The sequence below is a fragment of the Eptatretus burgeri genome, chromosome 7 (assembly GCF_056783735.1).
Source record: "Eptatretus burgeri isolate ZD-2024b chromosome 7, Ebu_testis_v1, whole genome shotgun sequence".
Classification (NCBI taxonomy): domain Eukaryota; kingdom Metazoa; phylum Chordata; class Myxini; order Myxiniformes; family Myxinidae; genus Eptatretus; species Eptatretus burgeri.
This window is the reverse complement of record NC_140967.1, coordinates 65,659,440-65,677,914: the sequence shown is the minus strand read 5'-3', so window position 1 is coordinate 65,677,914 and position 18,475 is coordinate 65,659,440. Positions and strand designations below refer to the sequence as shown.

The window sequence follows — 18,475 nt, the reverse complement described above, 5'->3', positions numbered from 1 at the left end:
CCAACGAATGTGGGCAGATTTAATGTTTTCACCCATGTCTGTTTGTCTGTCTGTGAACAGGACGTCTCAAAAAGTTGTGGATGGATTCGGATGCAATTTGGTGGGCAGGTTTGGTGTGTGACGAGGACGAACTTATTCGATTTTGGTGAAGATCTGGATCCGGATCCGACGACTAGAATTTTAAAGTGATTCGTCGCCATTGATAGATCGGGCCAAAACAAGAAATAGCACGATATTTCAAAAACGTTGCGGACGGATTTGGATGAAACCTGGTGGGCACGTTGAGTGTGTGACGAGGAAGAATTGATTCAATTTTGGTGAAGATCCGAATTTTGGTGAAAATTATTAATTTTTTTTTTACTGATTCTTCACCATTGGGAGATTGAGCCAAAAACAATATATGGCATGATATTTTCCCTCCCCGAAGGAGAGGGTATTGCATTTGGGTTTGTTTGTCTGTTTGTTTGTCCGCACAGAAGTTTCGTGTTTTTCTCCACAACCGCTTGTCGGATTGAGACTAAATTTTCACCATTGGTGCGACTCAGTGTGACCACTCCTTGGCTTTTTTCACAAGATCTTGGCTCTTCGTTGTTCACCTTGGCGTCTTGGTTTTCTATAGGTTTTCTATTATCATCGCTTTCCAGAAACCTTGTGAATTCTTGGCTTTTTCATTGGCTTACCTTGGCATTTATGAAAATGAGGAGTGGTCATACTGGTGCGACTACTCATGTAGAATGTTTAAATGATAATTATGACAACGTAGGTCACGTGGTGTGGCAGCCATATTGGAAAAACATAAAAAAAACTTGGACCTCTGTGTCTGAAACTGCACCAAGGAAAAAATTGAAACTTGCCACTTAGCAAGTACTACTCATGGGGAATGGGCGTGGTTTTTATGACGTCAGAGGTGCCTTCTTTATAACGTCATAATTATTGCTTACGTAGAACGTTACATCCGACCAGTATGAAATTTTTTGAGGGTCGTCTTGGGATAAAATGGTACACAGAAAAAAAATTTGATGACATCATCAGTAACGTGATTTGGCAGCCATGTTAAAAACAAAAAAAACTTCAAAAACCTTCTTCTCTGAAGTGGCTGAACAGATCGAGGAGAAACTTTACACATATTTCCACCTTTCCACGAGGAACAAAAGGTTCACACATGTGATGTCATAGGTCACATGGTTTGGCAGCCATATTGGATTTACCCTTAAACCTATAAAAAATTACACCACTCAAAAGAAGTCCTGGCGAGGGTCTACAATCTCTAATTGCTCTTTTTCTTGTTAAAAAAAAAATTGGGCCCGATATGTTATAGTGGATCCAGCGTTGCATGGCGGCAGCATGCACTCCACTGAGTGCCTTTCCAGTTTTACTGATTCGATCTTCACCATTGAGAGACAGGGCCAAAAACGACGATATCTCAAAAAATTGCAGACAGATTCGGACAAAACTTGGTGGATGAGTTGTGGAGGTGACGAGAACAAGCCGATTCGATTTTGGTTCAGGTCCGGGTCTAGATCCCACCTATCAATGGGATACAAAATGTAAACTATTCAGCCTGGCAGAGGAATGCGCTCTACCAAGTGCCATTCCAGTTCATCTTCTTTGTTTGTTTTTACTGTCGTGATCATATAACGATGATCAAATCCTGGCTATATATCATCGTCTCCGTTTGAAAATCCAGCACTTGTATTCATAACGTACAATTTGTGGTACCATTGGGACATTTGTCTGTCTGACAGGTAAGGGTGGTGTAGAGCTAGCGAGCGCACTTACTTCAGAGCTGTCTAGTCTGGGTTAAATTCTGGACTCGACTATAATCTCTCAGATTAGTATTTCATTGGAAAGGCATTGCATCACAAAGTGTGACGTCGTTCGGATGGACATTAAGTCGGATGTCCTGTCTGCTCACATTTGTTGGTGGGTGTTTAACATTGCACGTTGTCTTTCGCAAATAGTAGGCAAGTTATTGACAAAACCGGAAATAAATTAAATAATTTCTGTAACATTCAGTCAATTAATGTAAGATCTGGCTCGCAGGTTTGTGAATGATTTTGGCTAAAATAATTTCAAAACCGACCCTACAAGAAGGTGGGAATAATTTGGGCCGTTAAAGTAGTAGTAGTAGTAGTAGTAGTAGTAGTAGTAGTAGTAGTAGTAGTAGTAGTAGTAGTAGTAGTAGTAGTAGTAGTAGTAGTAGTAGTAGTAGTAGTAAGTTTTGTCCGAATTTACTTTAAAAATACAAATGCTCCTGGGTGGAAGTATAGAAGTATTTGTAGTTGTCAGTGAGCCCAATATCTTAAACTTGTAGAACTTGCAGATTATATTTCAAATTTTCATCTTCAATTTTACGTGGGTTCTTTGCAGGATTTGGGGAACATGTCAATCTCAACAGGACTGTTGTTCATCCTCAGCATAATGCTCTCAGCTCTGCACGGTCGCAGCACATCTGAAGTTTCAGCCATGGTAAGTATAATGCTAATGTCCTGCCATATTTGTGCTGTGCAGCTACAAAGTACCCTGCATTTATCAGTGTCTGCATTTTCTTATCTGTGTTATGATGTGTTATTGTTGTCCATAACCTGACATCTAATTATTTGTTCTCAGTCATTTGACCATTTGTGTGTCGACAAAGTCGAGGCTCATGAAAGAGTGAGGTGATACAGGGTAAATGCAATGACTGTGAGACAGGAGGGCAACACATGCTGTGCTTCAACAAGGGGATAAACTGACAGGTGGGGGAAAGAGAAGCAAAATAAATATCGTGACCTGCGGGTAAGAGGGGTGAGTGTGGGGGACGGAGGGTGATGGGAGTTGTATTCGATGTAAAATAGATAATTGATAGGAATGGAATATGGCATGGGGATGACCTGAGATGGTGGTATACTGACAACTTGAAGCCTTGGAAAGAAGAGGGAGATTATTGAACAGACTGAAAGAGGTTTCACAAGCTGGAAGAAGGAAGAGCAAAGGAGTGGAGGTGAGCAGCGAGCTTGGAGGCACAAGGTCAAGCGGTAATATCACCGGTGGAAGTTTCCTCCAGTCCAAGTTTCCTGCATTTTTTTTTCTTTCCTAGACGTTTCCTACCCTGAAGATTGTTGCAGGCAGTGGGACAACATTGTTTTGGGGGTAGTGGAAAAACTTTTTTTTTTACTGACAATAGTCCAATAGTCATGTGGCAATGCTCTTGAGACAAGCTTGACTTCCTAAAGATTGCAATCCAGATCCTCAACACTGTTGCTGCATTTGAACTCACAACCTCCAAGATCCCAGTCTGGTGTCCTCGCCAACAGGGTACCGCTGTACCCATCCTTTTATCAACTAACATACAGTAATTTATCTTGTTAATTCTAAGCACGAGATTATATATGATGTTTATACATGCATATTTGTGTTTTGTAAAAGCTTTCAAAAATTTTTTTTTCATCATCCTGTTTCTTCCAGATATTTGCCTGGTTGGTGTTTCTCACTTACACAGCAAACTGTGTGTTGTTCTGGCATCTATGGCGGCAAGGCTGTGCTCTACATAGAGTTACAGTATGGTCAATGGGGGGATCTCCAGGAGAAGGAAGTGAATACTTACGAGCACGCACTATAACCAGGGAAGCGAATACCACTCCAATGAACAGAAATAATGATGAAGCTATGACTGCAGCCTGGCAAGCATCTTCCAGCCTTGTAAAATGTCATGAGCTTCAAACAAGGGTTGATGAATTTTGAAGAATTGTTTTGAGTGTTGTTTTAACAGGGCTATAATTTAAGGGTCTCTATTATCTCAAAATAATAACGAAAGTTTTCAAAAAGCATTTGAGAGATGTATAAATACAGAGAAATAATTGCTTCTCTGCTTCAGCCCCAAAATTGAGATGACACTTGATGTGACGTGACCTGATGGTGTTACCTGCGGAAGTGGAGTGACTCCAGATGTCAATATAAAGGTTGCGGTGTGAGCAAACATCACGAAGGAATTAGAAAGTCATTTTGGAAGATGATGGTAAAAGGCATAATGTAACAACTTGGGACATGTAGGATAAAATCATCAAACTTTTACTATCTATCATTTATCACAATTTTTTTTGATATACACAGTCGAGGCTCGTGGAATAGCAAGCACACTGAACTGATCAAAATGTTACAGGGCAAAAGGAATAGTTGAGAGAGAGGGGGGATGGTGGTGGTTAGCGAGGGTAGAAAGACTGTAGTTTTGGATTGGGGATGATCTGAGATCGTGTTGAACAGTCGTCTCGAAGAACTGTCGAAAAGCATGGGATTGAAGAGGATGTGGAAGTTTGTTCCACAGGCTGGGGAAACAGCAGAACAAATGAGTGGAGGTGAGCAGTGATCCTGGATCGAGATAGTTTCATGAGGAAGGGGTTTACAGTGTACCATGTGTGCCCTGCAGAAACCTTAGGGGGGGGGGACAAAGCTCAGAAAGGAGCAGAGGATGCAAAACCAGAAAATAAGTGGTGGAAGACAGAGAGAATACCAACCTGTTGATGATGGCATAGTGATAGAGCCATCGACTCAGCTTTGGCACGGAAGATTCCAATGATCTTGAAGGTCTTAATTTGCACGGCATCAAACTGAGCAAGTTGTGAGGCAGGGGAGCCATCCCAGAGGGAAGAGCAGTACTCCATCAAGCTGTGGATGAAGGTCTTGTTGGTGGGTAAGAATTCAGGTGTGCCAAGGAAGTACTTTGTATGAAGGAGCATGCCCAGACGGTGACTGCCTTTGGAGGCCAACCTTGAAATGCAGTATGTCAAGAAATTTCATGGCTGATGATGAGGGCTTCCATCCATTGTTGGGTGAGCAGAAGGAGTATGTTTTAAATCAGCTGCTACTATCACATTAAATCTTCATGAGTAATGGCAGCCTTTCTCTTGATGTAACCTTCGTTTTTTTCCAAAAGGTCCACAAGCATTTATTCTCTTTCAATATGCAGAGAAAATGGCAAAATATAAATTATGCAATGGTTACCTTAGGCACCACCATCCTGTGACTGTTCGGTATCTTTAACCAGATGTATGCGTGGCCATGTTTGTCTGTGTGCTGTGCTGTGCTCCTGTGGGTGGGGTAGAATGAGCAAATATGATATTCTATGTGTGGGGGAAAGTAACTAGGAGGAAAGCACAGTATCAATTATGCTGATAACTCCATACGTGGACCACCTTGGCTCTGGAGGCCTATCTTGAAATCGGCTTGAAAGCTTCTGGAGGACATGGTTATGGATGTCACTGAACAAGAGAGAGTGGAAGGTCATCTGTTTGGTGCATACATTACAGTCCCAGCTGCTATTGCACCCTTAGAGATTTTACCGGTCCTCCATGCCTTAACAACTGGAGGAGCCGCAAGCATTATGTTCAGATCATAATTGAAAGGGTTCAGAGCAAAGAATGTGTTATGAGCTATTTGTTTATTCTCATAGCAGGAAGGAAATTTCACCCGAAACTGTATTAAATCTGAAACTAGAGAATAAAATGGTTAAGGTTATCCACCATTAAAAGATGACAAAGTGCTGATGGTTCGGGCCTTTGCCCGATGTCGGAGTCCTCTTTTACTCGTTCTTTGCTGGAATTAGAAACGATATTTGTGTTAGATTTGTATTAGCCTAGTTTTCCTCATCTTTATTTATCCATGGATACATTAGCGACACTTCACCAGATGGTTTACCTGCGGGAAATTAATTATTTGAAGGACGTGTGCATTCATGCACTGATGCATGACCACAACAGTCAGTTATGTGGCTTCATGTTGCAGGAAAAACATAACCAATCTACTTCTCTCCCACTAAATCTCGATGCAAGAGGAGCAAAATTGATACTTCCATTGTGCGTGAACACGGAAAGAGAGGCAGCCATCATGAGTATAATATCTCACCACAAATCTTGGGCCTTGACATCGATATCAGAGCTGTGCCTTTCTGAATACAGATTCAAGACTTGTTAGAGTTGGTTGGCATCATTTTGACCCAAACAATATCAGCAGCCATTGGTGTGAAGTGGTTTTCTGTTGTGTCCATCAAATATGACTGGCTATCATCTATGACAATTAATATGATAAATAAATCACTTGTAAATATATCAGAAGCCAATGATGCGATGCACCAATGGGTGGGACAAATTATCTTGTCTAAATTTCATACCTGTTGGTGATCCAGCAGATGCAGGTGGTTCGGATTAAAATGGGCTTTTCAACCTCTTGCCAAAAATGGGCAGTAGTAGAGAGCAGATTTACTGCATTCAATACTGACTGCGACTGTCCACAATATTCAAGTGTGTGCTTTTGCTTTGCCATATGACAGGGACAACATACATGATAAACTTGAGGGTACAGGATGTTCATTGGTTGATCTCTGTGGTGTACGGTGGTAAACTGTTTTGTTTTTTAGCATAATAAAAGTATTTGTTTTCCAGATTTGTTTTTGCTGGTGAACATATTGTTGCTGGGGTGCCGGCCCAGGTTAACCTCCTGACCCAATTTGTGGTGACGGGTGGTTAACAACCCCAACCCCCTGGGATGGCCAAGCAGTACCCCATTAAGAGGGGGTGGGCACGTTGATTGATCGAGATTTTAACACATGCTCGAAGGGCATGGTGGAGGGCAATGGCGCACGAGTGGAGGAGTACGGCACAGAAGCACTGTACCAGGACAGCACAAGGGGGTTTTTCCGCGAACACCACTACAAATGGATGAATACAATTTCTTCAAAGTAATACATTCAATTAACTTACACAAATATTTACAAAGACTATAATTCAACAGGTAATAATAGTAATAATAAATAAACAAGCAGTCATAGACTGGTACTTACGAAATCGTCAAGTTGACCTCTGACCTTGTCTAATAAAAGCTGTCTCTAGAAAAGGTAGTGACGCAAATCAGAAGTTTCTACGATGATTCTGTACCAAACCATCAAAAATCGTAACGTCGACCGAAGCAAAAATCTCCATTTCTCCACGCAATTATTTAATATTATTTTATCAAAGTCACAAAACTGTAATATTCGGCCATCCACCAACAATCTTTACATAATCCGATGGCTTAGCGAGTCAGGCATGTGACGATAACCTTTATTGGGATTAAAAAAATGACTTTTAAACACCATCTTTATCGAAAACACCGTCAGCGCGCACAGGCAAAACCTTTACGTGACTCAACGCCGCGTCTGCTCGAGCGCGCTGCACCACGTGACGACCCGTGACGCGCGAGTGAAATATTTTTATACAATCTTAAAACGTCTCCAAAACATCCGATTTTTACCAGAATTTCGATAACCGAGTGTTAAGCGTCCTAAGCGATCGCAAAAACCGAAGACAAAATTAAAATCGAAGTTAAAACGAACTCGTAACATCGACCAAAGCAAAAATACTCCATTTCTCCACATGAATTTATGGAATTATGTTTGACCTCACTGTGACCTTGACCTTTGACTGATTTTGACCAAAATCTAATCAGCGCTCGCCATCACCCTCCTGAATCACGTGGTGTAATTTGACATTGGTAGCTTCTTCCGTTCTCGAGTTATCTTGCCTACAAACAAACACACAAACACACACACAAACAAACACACAAACAGAGGACGGAAGTCATCAATATACTTACGAAATCTGTAATAAATCCTCTGTTGAGGTCTCACACACAGACACAAATACAGACAAAGGGTGACACAAAATGAAAAGAAAAACCCTCCTTTTTAAGTGTACTGGTACTCAGCTTGACCCAGAGCTGGTCCTTGTCGAACTTGGAATGGGGAGCGCTTCCACCAGCAAGTGCTCATGCGCCCAAATTGCGCCGTCACTTCTCTAATGGCAGGGCAGGCGTACACCAGGCAATCTGCAAGCAGCTTTCCACACAAAGGCTCAAAATGTGCCAGCCTTCCTCTTTCCAAAGGTGCCACCTGCCTCATGCATTCCTCACACTGACCTGGTGCGTGTGCTCTGCCAATCTCTCGTTCTATCCAAACAGAGGCCTTCCACAATCTACACATGCGCAAGTCTGCCTGCCCTCGACCTCGATCACACAGATCTCTCTCAAGATCCGCCACCTCTCTTGTGTAATCCTTCTCTTTGTGTAATCCTCTGCCTTCAGGGCATGGCCTGCACGCCCTAAACCCAGGAAGGCGGGGCTTTCTGCCCATTTGTTGTGGTTTTAGGGACGTGTTTTCCAGCTTTATTTCCTGGCTTGGAATATAAAAACATAGGGAAAATCATAGAGGGCAATCACATCCTGGGGAACTTATTCTTACTCCCTAAGCTTAATTAACACCGCACCACCCCTCGTATGGTGAAAGGAGATTGAGATTGGGACCATACTCTGTGCAGAGCATTGTTGCTGCTTAAGCAGTCTCCTTGGCTATTGGGCACAATCCTAGATGGGTCATCACTCTGACACAGTATACCAGCATGCTGGCACTCATTTTGCCGACCAAGGAAGGATGACAGGCCGAGTTAACCCCACCTGGTATTAATTCAACAGCTGAGCGGGATTTGAACTCAGGACCCTAGGATCGAAAGCCCACCACACAAACCATTAAGCCAACACCAGGCATGTATGGTGATATGTAACACTTAAGCTCACAGATTCCCCAACTTAGTTACATCGAGTTGCTTTCTACTCATCCACAGACCAAGCAACTAAATACACAATGCTAAATTCCCTCTTAAATCCTTCCATCTACCCCCACAACTGTAACAATATGTATATAGCTGATAAAATTCAGAAAAGTAGAATTTATCCTTCACTTGCCAGAGGGACAACCAATTTTGAAAGTCAATATCTCCCGCAATGAAGCTGAGTCTATGGATCCATCACTTTGCCATCACAGACAGGTCGGTGGTCTTTCTGTCTTCGATCACCTCCTTTCTGGTCTTGCACCCTCTGCTCTTTCCGTGCTTTGTCGTCCCCCCCTCCCACACCCCCTCCAGGTTTCTGCAGGGCTCACATGGTCCACCATCAACCCCCTTCTGGTGAAACTACCTAACTCTAGGATCACTGCTCACCTCCACTCATTTTCTCCCCTTTTTTTCACCACCTGTGAACCCAACTTCTACAGCCTCTTCAATGTCATTCTTCCCCACAGGTCTTCAAGACAGCTGTTTACCATAATGTCCGATCGTCCCCAATCCAAAACCATGATCTGTTGTATCCTCCTTCCACCCCTCCCCCCCTCTCCCCCGTCCAACTCGATTTCTCCTCCTTACAAATTTCCAGTTTTTCCTCCTAAGAGTTTCCTTCTGTAACCATCATGCCCACCTCATGCATCCTCCTGTCCCCCCCCCCAATTCCACCTCACATCCATCATTTTTGTCCAAGTCTGCCTCTATCTTGGCCTTCGGCTCTGCTGTTGGCATCCTCCCCCCCTTTTCTCTGCTGTTCTTTTTTCATGTTGTCTCCTGATATGTTCAGTGGACTTGTACTAGCTCTTCTATGAGCCTCGACTATGTATAAAAATAAAACAACCCTGTTCTGCATAAATAATTATCTTATTTGGAAAGAGTCGTCAGGTATTTTGAAACTTTATCTGTGTGGAAGACAATTTGCACACAGCTTAATAAGCCATCACATCATTGGACAGAGCAAGCTTGTAGCGAATTGGTTGACAACAAATGGATGTAGCTTGGGGTGAAGGGTAAGTGGGAGTGGGCCTTGAACAGATCTGTCCTTCAATTTCTGCTTGATTCTTGGCATGTGCCAATCTGTTTTCCACCACGATCACTTGATAGCTTATTCACTTTCATTTCCCAGACATCATAATAGGTGAATATGTTGAAGCTTTTGCACATTTTTAATGGTTTACATTCTTTACCAGTAATGTCCTACATCAGAATGGTTTCTACAAGGGTATTATGGTGCTATAATTGATTTTAAATAATGAAGTTGTGGATAATGAATCCGCTCACATTATCCAAGGGGAACTTTTTTTATTTATTAATATTATTACAGGATTTGGAGCGAGCGTGCTGGGATGCACGCGAGGGTTTCTCGGACCCGCCACTTGACCTCCGACCCTGAAGCCGCAAACAAACGGATAATTCTGCGGATTAAAAGGTTGATAAGCACCCGTGGACACCGGTTAGGTTAGCGTTGCGTTACCTCCTGGTGACCTAGTTACCTCAACTGAGGACCGCTCTCTCAATATCCACCTTGTCTATTTATTGGATATGGCCAAGCAAAATCATTGGGTTAACACAGGCTAGTCTACTGGAGTGAATCAATGGGGTATAATTTCCCATCTATTTAATATGTTCACACTTATGCCAAACCGATGAAGGAAAAGAGACAATCTAGCAGGTTTTGGAAGTTTACCAAGATAAAGGCACAAACAGACATTACAAACACACAAGAACAGCTCACCCCAAGCACAGAAGATCCCCTTAAACACTTAATTATCTAAGGACAGGCATGCCATACAATCATACCGGGAAAGTAGAGAGGAAGAGAGAGAGAAAGATCAGGGCTTGCTATCGACCCATTGCTCATCCTATGCAAACAGGCAGGCTTGCATAGATCCAAAGTGCAGGGAAAGGAAGAAAGGAAATGCAAGTGGTGTGTTGGTGATGTGTGTCAGGAATGTCGTGTGTACGTGGCCGCTGTGCCCGAAGATTGCATGCTGCTGTTCGCCCGAGGAACCGCTTTGGTCTGCCTGGTGTCAGTGCAACTTTCCCAGATGGATCGACAGGTTCTCTCAACAGCCCATGGTTTGGCAAACAGGCATGGCTTTGCAGTGAGGAACGACTTTGCAGACAAACAACAGCCACTAGGCAGTTTCATCAGATGGCATTGGTTCCACAGTTTTGTTCACTCGCTCACCTTTTATTGAACCTGGGGCGAGACGTGGCAAAACCTCTTGAAGAAATATCTTACTCGTTTGTATGGTGTCTCCATTGGTCCAGGGGGACAGCTCCACCATGTCTGCATGCTCAAGTCATTCCCCGAGAGCACAGTGTTCTTGTTTCCATCAGTTGTAGCATTAGTAATTGTGTCAGCAAGAGCATTAGCGTTTCCGTCAGCAGTAGGGTTAGCATTTCCGTCAGTAGTGGTGCACATGCCGGCACTGCCACATGCAATGATGGTACTGGTATCTCTGATGCCAGCCCTAAATGGGTGTGGGTGTAATTGGGGTGTTGATGTAGTTGTGGCATGGAAAGGTGCAGGGGGAAAAATAGATTGGGAAAAAGGGTTCGAAGGGATTGAGGACGGAAGGTATTTGAAATGGATTTAAACAAAGAGGAGGATTTACAGGAATGTACTGGGTTGGAGATGTTGAGGGGGAAAGGGTGAGGGATATGTACATATTGATGGATTGAAAGTGTGAAATCCCAAGAAGGTGAGAAATCACAATGGGGATGGACCATGCTAACACTCACAATGCATTTTCTCCCATTCCTAATATGGGGGGAAGGTCCCTGACTAAGTACATTTACTCATTAAATATCTAACGAGGAAATCCCTTTATGTGTGGAATGCTCCACTCCGGGTCCATTTCGATAACTGCAACAATTTTTTTTTCTTTTTTTACAGGACAGAGGAAGAGCAAAGTAGATCTGACAGTGGGACAAACATCAAGGAAACTAACAAACAAGATACAAGGAAAGGAGAAATATTGAAAGTAGAAAATGGATTTTTGACATTATTTTGTTTCCATCTTCACTGTTTTTCAATGCAGAATAATTTTTGATGAAACATTATGAATCGTAATTAATGCTTCACCGCACATCTGCCTTCCCTTCCCCTCAACTCATGCTGTCTTCCCTTCCCCCACCCCTTCTCGCTCTCCCTTTCTCCTTCTTTTCCCCCCTCCACCTCCTTACTCTCCCCCCTCTCCATCTCTTCCACCCCTCTCTCTCGCCTCACCATCTCCCTCCACCCCCGACCCCACTCTTAGTATTCCTGTCAGTGAAGCGACGGGTGGTATTTCCTTGTCTGTACTCATAAAAGGCAGTGTGTGTGTGTGTGTGTGTGTGTGTGTGTGTGTGTGTGTGTGTGTGTGTGTGTGTGTGTGTGTGTGTGTGTGTGTGTGTGTGTGTGTGTGTGTGTGTGTGTGTGTGTGTGTGTGTGTGTGTGTGTTTCTCCTCCATTACTCCAAAACCATAAAACCTATCAGCCTGAAACTTTGCATGCATACGAAGAAAACTCCAAGGAAACGCAAGAGTGAAAATTGTGTATTTGGGTTAATTAAAACAACCCTTTTGAAGATAATTAATGGCATTATTTCATTATATCCTTCATCAGGCGATCCTCGGCCACCTCGCTCTCTGGGTCTTAAGGCAACCTGGGTAAGCAAGCCAGGGTCTGAAGCTGCCATGTTTTTTGGCCTGCTCAACCATGCCTTGACTTGGAACAGGCCGCAACTTGGAACAGGCCGTTCATCATAGCTAAGAATCGCTGGGTATACTGCAATGCTTATAAACGCCTGGAGACGTCAGCGTTCGTTGTTTTATTTCATTTCTGCACATGCGATCGCCATAATTATCTCTTAAACTCGGAAGAATTTCAAAATTTAAGCCCCAGAATCAAACTTACAAGTAGTTCTGACTCCTAGAAAAGTGTTCATTTGTCCAACTCGGACATATGTGACATATAGGGCATCTCCGGGAGGTGTATCTTAAATATGACGGGTCGGTGATTGACAATTGCGTGCCAAGGGAATCGTTTTTATCTACCGTTTCATTGGAGTGCTTGCTCGAGTGCTTAAGCCACTTGGCGAGCACCTCCAAGCTGCTTGGTTGTTCGTTTTGGGAAAAGTAACCATGCTTTCAATCTCACGTTGTACGTTTCCACCTTTGTTGGGTCCTGCGGAGCCGTGCAGTGTGTGCCTCGGGAGGTTTGTCATCCACTGAAAATGTGCAATTATATTTTTACAGGACATCACTTTGTTTAACCTTCTCCTTTTGTAATCGATCTTCTTTTATAATCCACCTCTCACTGACATCCATACACATAAAAAAACAATAAGCTCCATCCAACCAGGTGTTCGCCATGTTTGTTAACCTCCGCCATCGAATATGGCGGAGTTTTCATCGAGTTTTCATCCCTGTCTGTTTGTTTGTTTGTTTGTTTGTTTGTGAACAGTATTACGGAAAAACTCCTGGACGCATTTCGACGAAACTTGGTGGGGGGATTAGGCATGGTCCAAGGATCATGGCATTAGATTTTGGACTTGGTCCAAAATTTTGAAAAAATATTTGAATTTTTGTTTTTGCATTTCTACATGTTTTAAGTGATTTCCAACGAAAAAAAAAATAAATTTGTGAGGAAAAAAAAATTTGCAACTTTTTTTTCAAAAAAATTTGATTTTATTTGAAAAATATTTGAATTTTTTTTTTTGCATTTCTACATGTTTTCAGTGATTTCCAACCCCCCAAAAAAATTTTGTTAGAGAAAAAAAAAAACATTTTGCAACTTTTTTTTCAAAAAAATTTCGATTTTTTTTTGGGCATTTCTACATGCGCGTCAATCTAGTTTAGTTTATTCAATCGTGGTTCAGTAGAGTGATCCGTTTTGACCTACAATGAATAGGATATCAGGTTCACTTAAGTGACCCAGCAGTATTGGCGGCGGAGGTTTTGCACTTTACCGAGTGCTCCCCCTCTAGTTCTACCTGTGAAGGCACAGAGTATAGGTCGACATTTTGTGTTCTGTGGCTTGATACATTTTTTAATTGAATTTCGCTAATTACCCACTTTAACTCCTCTTTCAAAGAACCCTGTTTCAAGGTAAATCTTTGAGTTTGTCGTTTTTATTTATTTGATGCGTGTGTGCATTTGCACGTTTGTGTATGTATATAAACTATGACCACAATGGCATTTGGCACCGGTGTGTGTGTGTGTGTGTGTGTGTATGTGTGTGTGTGTGTGTGTGTGTGTGTGTGTATGTGTGTGTGTGTGTGATGTTGGTTATTGGTCGTTGGTTGTTATCTCCGTATAGAGGTCCAAGAAAGTGGAACAGAGCCCTCCCTGGTCTCAAAGTATCCACCCTTGCATGAGTGTGTTTGTTGTGTGTGTGTGTTTTTGTTGGTTGTTATCTCCATATGTGGATTACAGAAAGTGGAACGGAGCCCTCCAAGGCCTCAAAGTATCCATCTTCGTGTTTGTGTGTGTGTGTGTGTGTGTGTGTGTGTGTGTGTGTGTACGTGTGTGTATACGTGTGTGTGTGTGTGTGTGTATGTGTGTGCGTATGTAATTGATTGAAATCTTCATATGCTAGTTTCAGAATGTGCAATGGAGTCCTCCCAGGGTGGGCTCAAAGTATCCACCTTCATTTCGGTAAGGGGTCACGATTCATGCACCAAGCTGTGAAGTTTTATGTTCTCATAGTTTTGTGCTGAGAGCTCTCTTCAGGATCGTCGATGAGCCCTGGACAGCTTCCAACTATTGTTCGTTTGAAGTACTATTCCCAGGGATTATTTTTAATATCTTTGTGAGGTTCTTTGTCATCATTCCCGTAACTCCAACTATCACTGATACAACTTTAGCATTCTTCAGCTTCCATGATCTTTTCACTTCTTTCTTGAGGTCTTGGTCTTTGATCATTTTCTTGATTTCTGCATTGCTTAGACAAAATCACTGGTATTACCACTTCACTTCGCAATGCCTTCTTCTCTCTTTTTTTGTACCTAAGTATGATATCTGGTGGCAAACCTTTGTTTTCGATGTGCACACTCAATGGGATAATGAGGTCGTAAGTGAGTGGTACTTCCATGTTTTCAGTCCATGCTTTTGGTTAATGTTCCCATTAATTTTCTGGAACTGGGAAATCAAAGTTTTTGCAGAGGTGCCAGTGGTTAACTTTACAAACTTTGTTGTGTTGTCATGTGTACAGCTGTTCTGATATGAGTTTTTTTTATTTGTGTTCGGTCATTGAGCATAACATATCACTCTCTTTGCTAACGCCACCGCCACCCCTCACCAATGTTTCTTCCCCCTCCCCCCACCACTCACTCACTTTGTCTGTCCCCTGCTCTCTTGCCCCTCCAAATAAAATGCAGCACTCTCCCCCCACACCACTGTCGTTCTGTCTCTGGCTCTGTGTGTGTGTGTGTGTGTCTCTCTCTATCTCTTTCTCTCTCTCCCCCTCTCTCGCACCTCTCCCTCCCGCAGTGTTGACCAACGTTTCGTGAGGCGTCGTTCTCCCCACCTCCACCCACTTTGCTCGCTCTTCTCCCCTTCCTAGCTTCCTCTTCTTCACCCACTCCTCGCTTCCCCTCCCTCCTCCCCCCCCCATTCCCACCATCCTCTCTGCCTCCCCTCTTTCTCTCCCTCTCTCTTTCTCCACCCCCTACCCTTCACACCCCCATCAGCGAAGCAACGGGTTGTATTTGCTATTATTAAATAGTTGTGGCTGCCAGACCAAGTGTCCGATCAGGTTGAAACTTGAAACATATATGCCACATGACTACTAGATCATAATTGTGACTTTTCAATTTGATTGATGAAGAAGTTCAAGAGAATTATTTTTTTAAAGATTTCGTTCAATCCAAAATGTCTGCAAGACCATGTGATGTATTAATTATTTGCGAACATCCTGGTATCCCCAAGGCTTGGGGAACATGTGGGTGAAGTTTTCCCTTGATCTGTCAAGCCATTCTGAGAAGGTTTTTAAAGTTTTATTCTTCAAAAAAACATCATAGCTGCCAAACCACGTGACCTATGATGTTTCATAGGTGGAGAACTTTTTGTTCCTCGTGGATAGGCAATCAAACCTGTAAAGTTTCACCTCGATCCGTTCAGACGTTTTGGAGAAGAATATTTTTGAAGGTTTTTATGTTTAAAAAAATAATGGCTGCTGAATCACACGACCGATAACATGATCAATTTGTTTCCCCCTTACAATTTAGCCTGAGATGACCCACAAAATCTTTCATGCTGATCAGATAAAGCATTTTAAGTAAGCAATTATGATGTCTTAACGAAGCCACCTATGATATCATCAATAAATCGGACTTGTTTCCCATGGAAAGTACTTGACATGTGCCATGTTTCAATTTTTCACATGCAGCGGTTTCGGAGATAGAGGTCCAAAGTTTTTCCCTTTTTCCCAAAAATGGCTGCCACACCATGCATGGTATTGGCTTAATGGTGAGGGTGGTGGGCTTTGGATCCGAGGGTCCTGAGTTCAAATTCCGTTCAGCTGTTGAATTAATACCAGGTGGGGTTAACTCGACCTGTCATCCTTCCGAGGCCGGCAAAACGAGTGCCAGCATGCTGGGATACTGTGTCGGAGTGGCGACCCGCCAAGGAGACTGCTTAAGCAACACCAACGCTCTGCACAGAGTCTGGTCCCAATCTTCTTCTCCTCCTGCCACACCACGTGGCCTAAGACATAATACTTATGATTAAAACATTCCACATGAGTAGTTGCACCTCTGGTGAAAATTTTATGTCAATCGAATAAGAGGTTGCAGAGAAAACAGAGAAGATTATGATGGATGGACGGACGTACCTATGTACGTACATATGGATGGATGGACAATCTGAAAACATAAGGCCTCCAGCGACTTCGCCAGCAGACACATAAAAATAGGTGCAATACCCCTGGAAGCAACTGGATAAAAAAAAGGGGAACAACTGGTAGGCATGGATGACCCACAAAATATATAAGAGAGACGAAAGTAAATATCTTTATATCTGACTTCAGTGCCTCTACACCCCACCAGCTTAAATACACCTCCTCCTAACCTCTTATCTGTTATCCCCTCTCCTTACCCCTCCAATGTTGCCCCTCATCCTACCTCTGCTCTTAGCACCTCTTCACTGTCTTCTGCTTCAGTAATGGCTCCTTGCCTGTTGTCCCAAATTGTGTAGTGTTCTAACATCTGTGGGTTCCGTTATAACAGAACAGATATCTCACTCTCTCAATTAGTACACTTCACAACACCAGAAACATGCTCCTTCTTTCCTCTCATCACATCACACTCCCCCTCTTCCCAACCCATCAAATCTTGTACTTCCCCCTGCCCGCTCCCTTCTTTACTATACCACGATCAAGTCTCATCCTTCCCCTCTCCACCTTTCCCATCACCCTCCTGCACCTTGGCCCTACCTGGTCTTATCGTCTCCCCTCCCACTCAAGTCTCCCCTCTCACCTTTCCCAAAAACTCCCCCCTTACCCTTCTCCATAAACTCTCCCCTCTCACCCATCTCCCTCCAATCTCCCCCTCACCCCCCCTTCTCAAAGTCCTCCTCCTCACATCCACAAAGCTGCCTCCTTCCCTTGCCTTCTCTCTTCCATCTCATTACTCCACCTCCTCATATCTTCAACTGCCCTCTGCCGCCTCTCTTATTATTTCCCCACTGCACCTCAACTCATCACCACTGAGCTTTTTCTCCTCCTCATCCGGCTCTCTCCCATATCTCTTTTCCAATCCCCCACACTCTTTCAACAACTCACCTTACCTCCCTCCCTCCTCCATCGTCCTGTCCTCCTCGTCCCCTCCCTCTTCCTTTACAGTGTGGACCTCAAAACAAACAGTCCTTAACAGTGTGGCCCTTTCTCAAACCTCACAGCTCTTTCCATACAGGTTGCCACTGACAAACCAGACATAATCTGCTTAACAGAAACTTTCCTCTTTCAAGACGTCTCTGACTCCCAAGTATCTCTCCCTGGTTACTCCCTCCTCCAGTTTGACAGACCTGAGCCTCATCCTGGTGGTGGAGTCGCTCTCTTCATCAAAGATTGTATTCCTCACTCACCATGCATTCCCCTCTCTCACCCACACCCCCAGGCATACCTCTGGCTACAGCTTCCCCTCCCCTCCCACCTCATGTTTATATGTGTGTTGTACCATCCACCAAACAGTGATGATTCCATTTACATCTCACTATCCGAAAACATGGATCAACTGCTATCCTCTCATCTCAATTCTCTCTTCCTCATATGTGGTGACTTCAACTGTCATCATGCCAGTTGGTGAGGTGTGGGTACCTCTCTCACCCGCCCTGACACTTCAGCAAAAGACTTCTACGACTCATTGGGACTGACTCAATCGGTCAACTTCCCGACTCGGATCTCAACCAATGGTACCCCATCTCTTCTGGAGATGAGAGATGAGATCCATTCTTCACCATTGAGAGAGAGGGCCAAAAATGATATATACAGCACGATATCTCAAAAAGTTGTCGACGGATTCGGACGAAACTTGGTGGAAAGGTTGGGTGTGTGGCAAGGATGAATTGATTCGATTTTAGTGAAGATCAAAATCCGTATCTGGATACGAAAATTATTTAAATTTATCGTGATTCTTCACCATTGAGAGATGGGGCCAAAAATAATATCATACTGTCTCGCATGATATTTCAAAAATGTAATGGGCCCGATATGTTCTCGTGGATCAGGCATTGCATGGCGGAGGTACGCGCTCTTCCGAGTGCCCTTCTAGTTAAGTCTGTTTCTGGTGTATGTTCCCCTCCACCCCCTCCCTTACTTCAAATTGCCACACAGCTGACAACGCATGTGAAAATACTGAATGCCTAAA

General features: G+C 43.3%; 1 protein-coding gene across 1 annotated transcript in view; it reads left to right on the top strand.

Moving 5' to 3' along the window:
• Window positions 1–6,415, top strand: part of LOC147023437 (CKLF-like MARVEL transmembrane domain-containing protein 4) — a 22,884-nt gene extending 16,469 nt beyond the window's left edge. The window contains exons 5-6 of the mRNA XM_085888855.1: window positions 2,371–2,469; window positions 3,448–6,415. Coding sequence (XP_085744981.1) covers window positions 2,371–2,469; window positions 3,448–3,723 — 375 coding nt within the window. The 3' untranslated portion in view covers window positions 3,724–6,415. The remainder of the gene's footprint in view (window positions 1–2,370; window positions 2,470–3,447) is intronic.
• The last annotated feature ends 12,060 nt before the right edge of the window (window positions 6,416–18,475 follow it).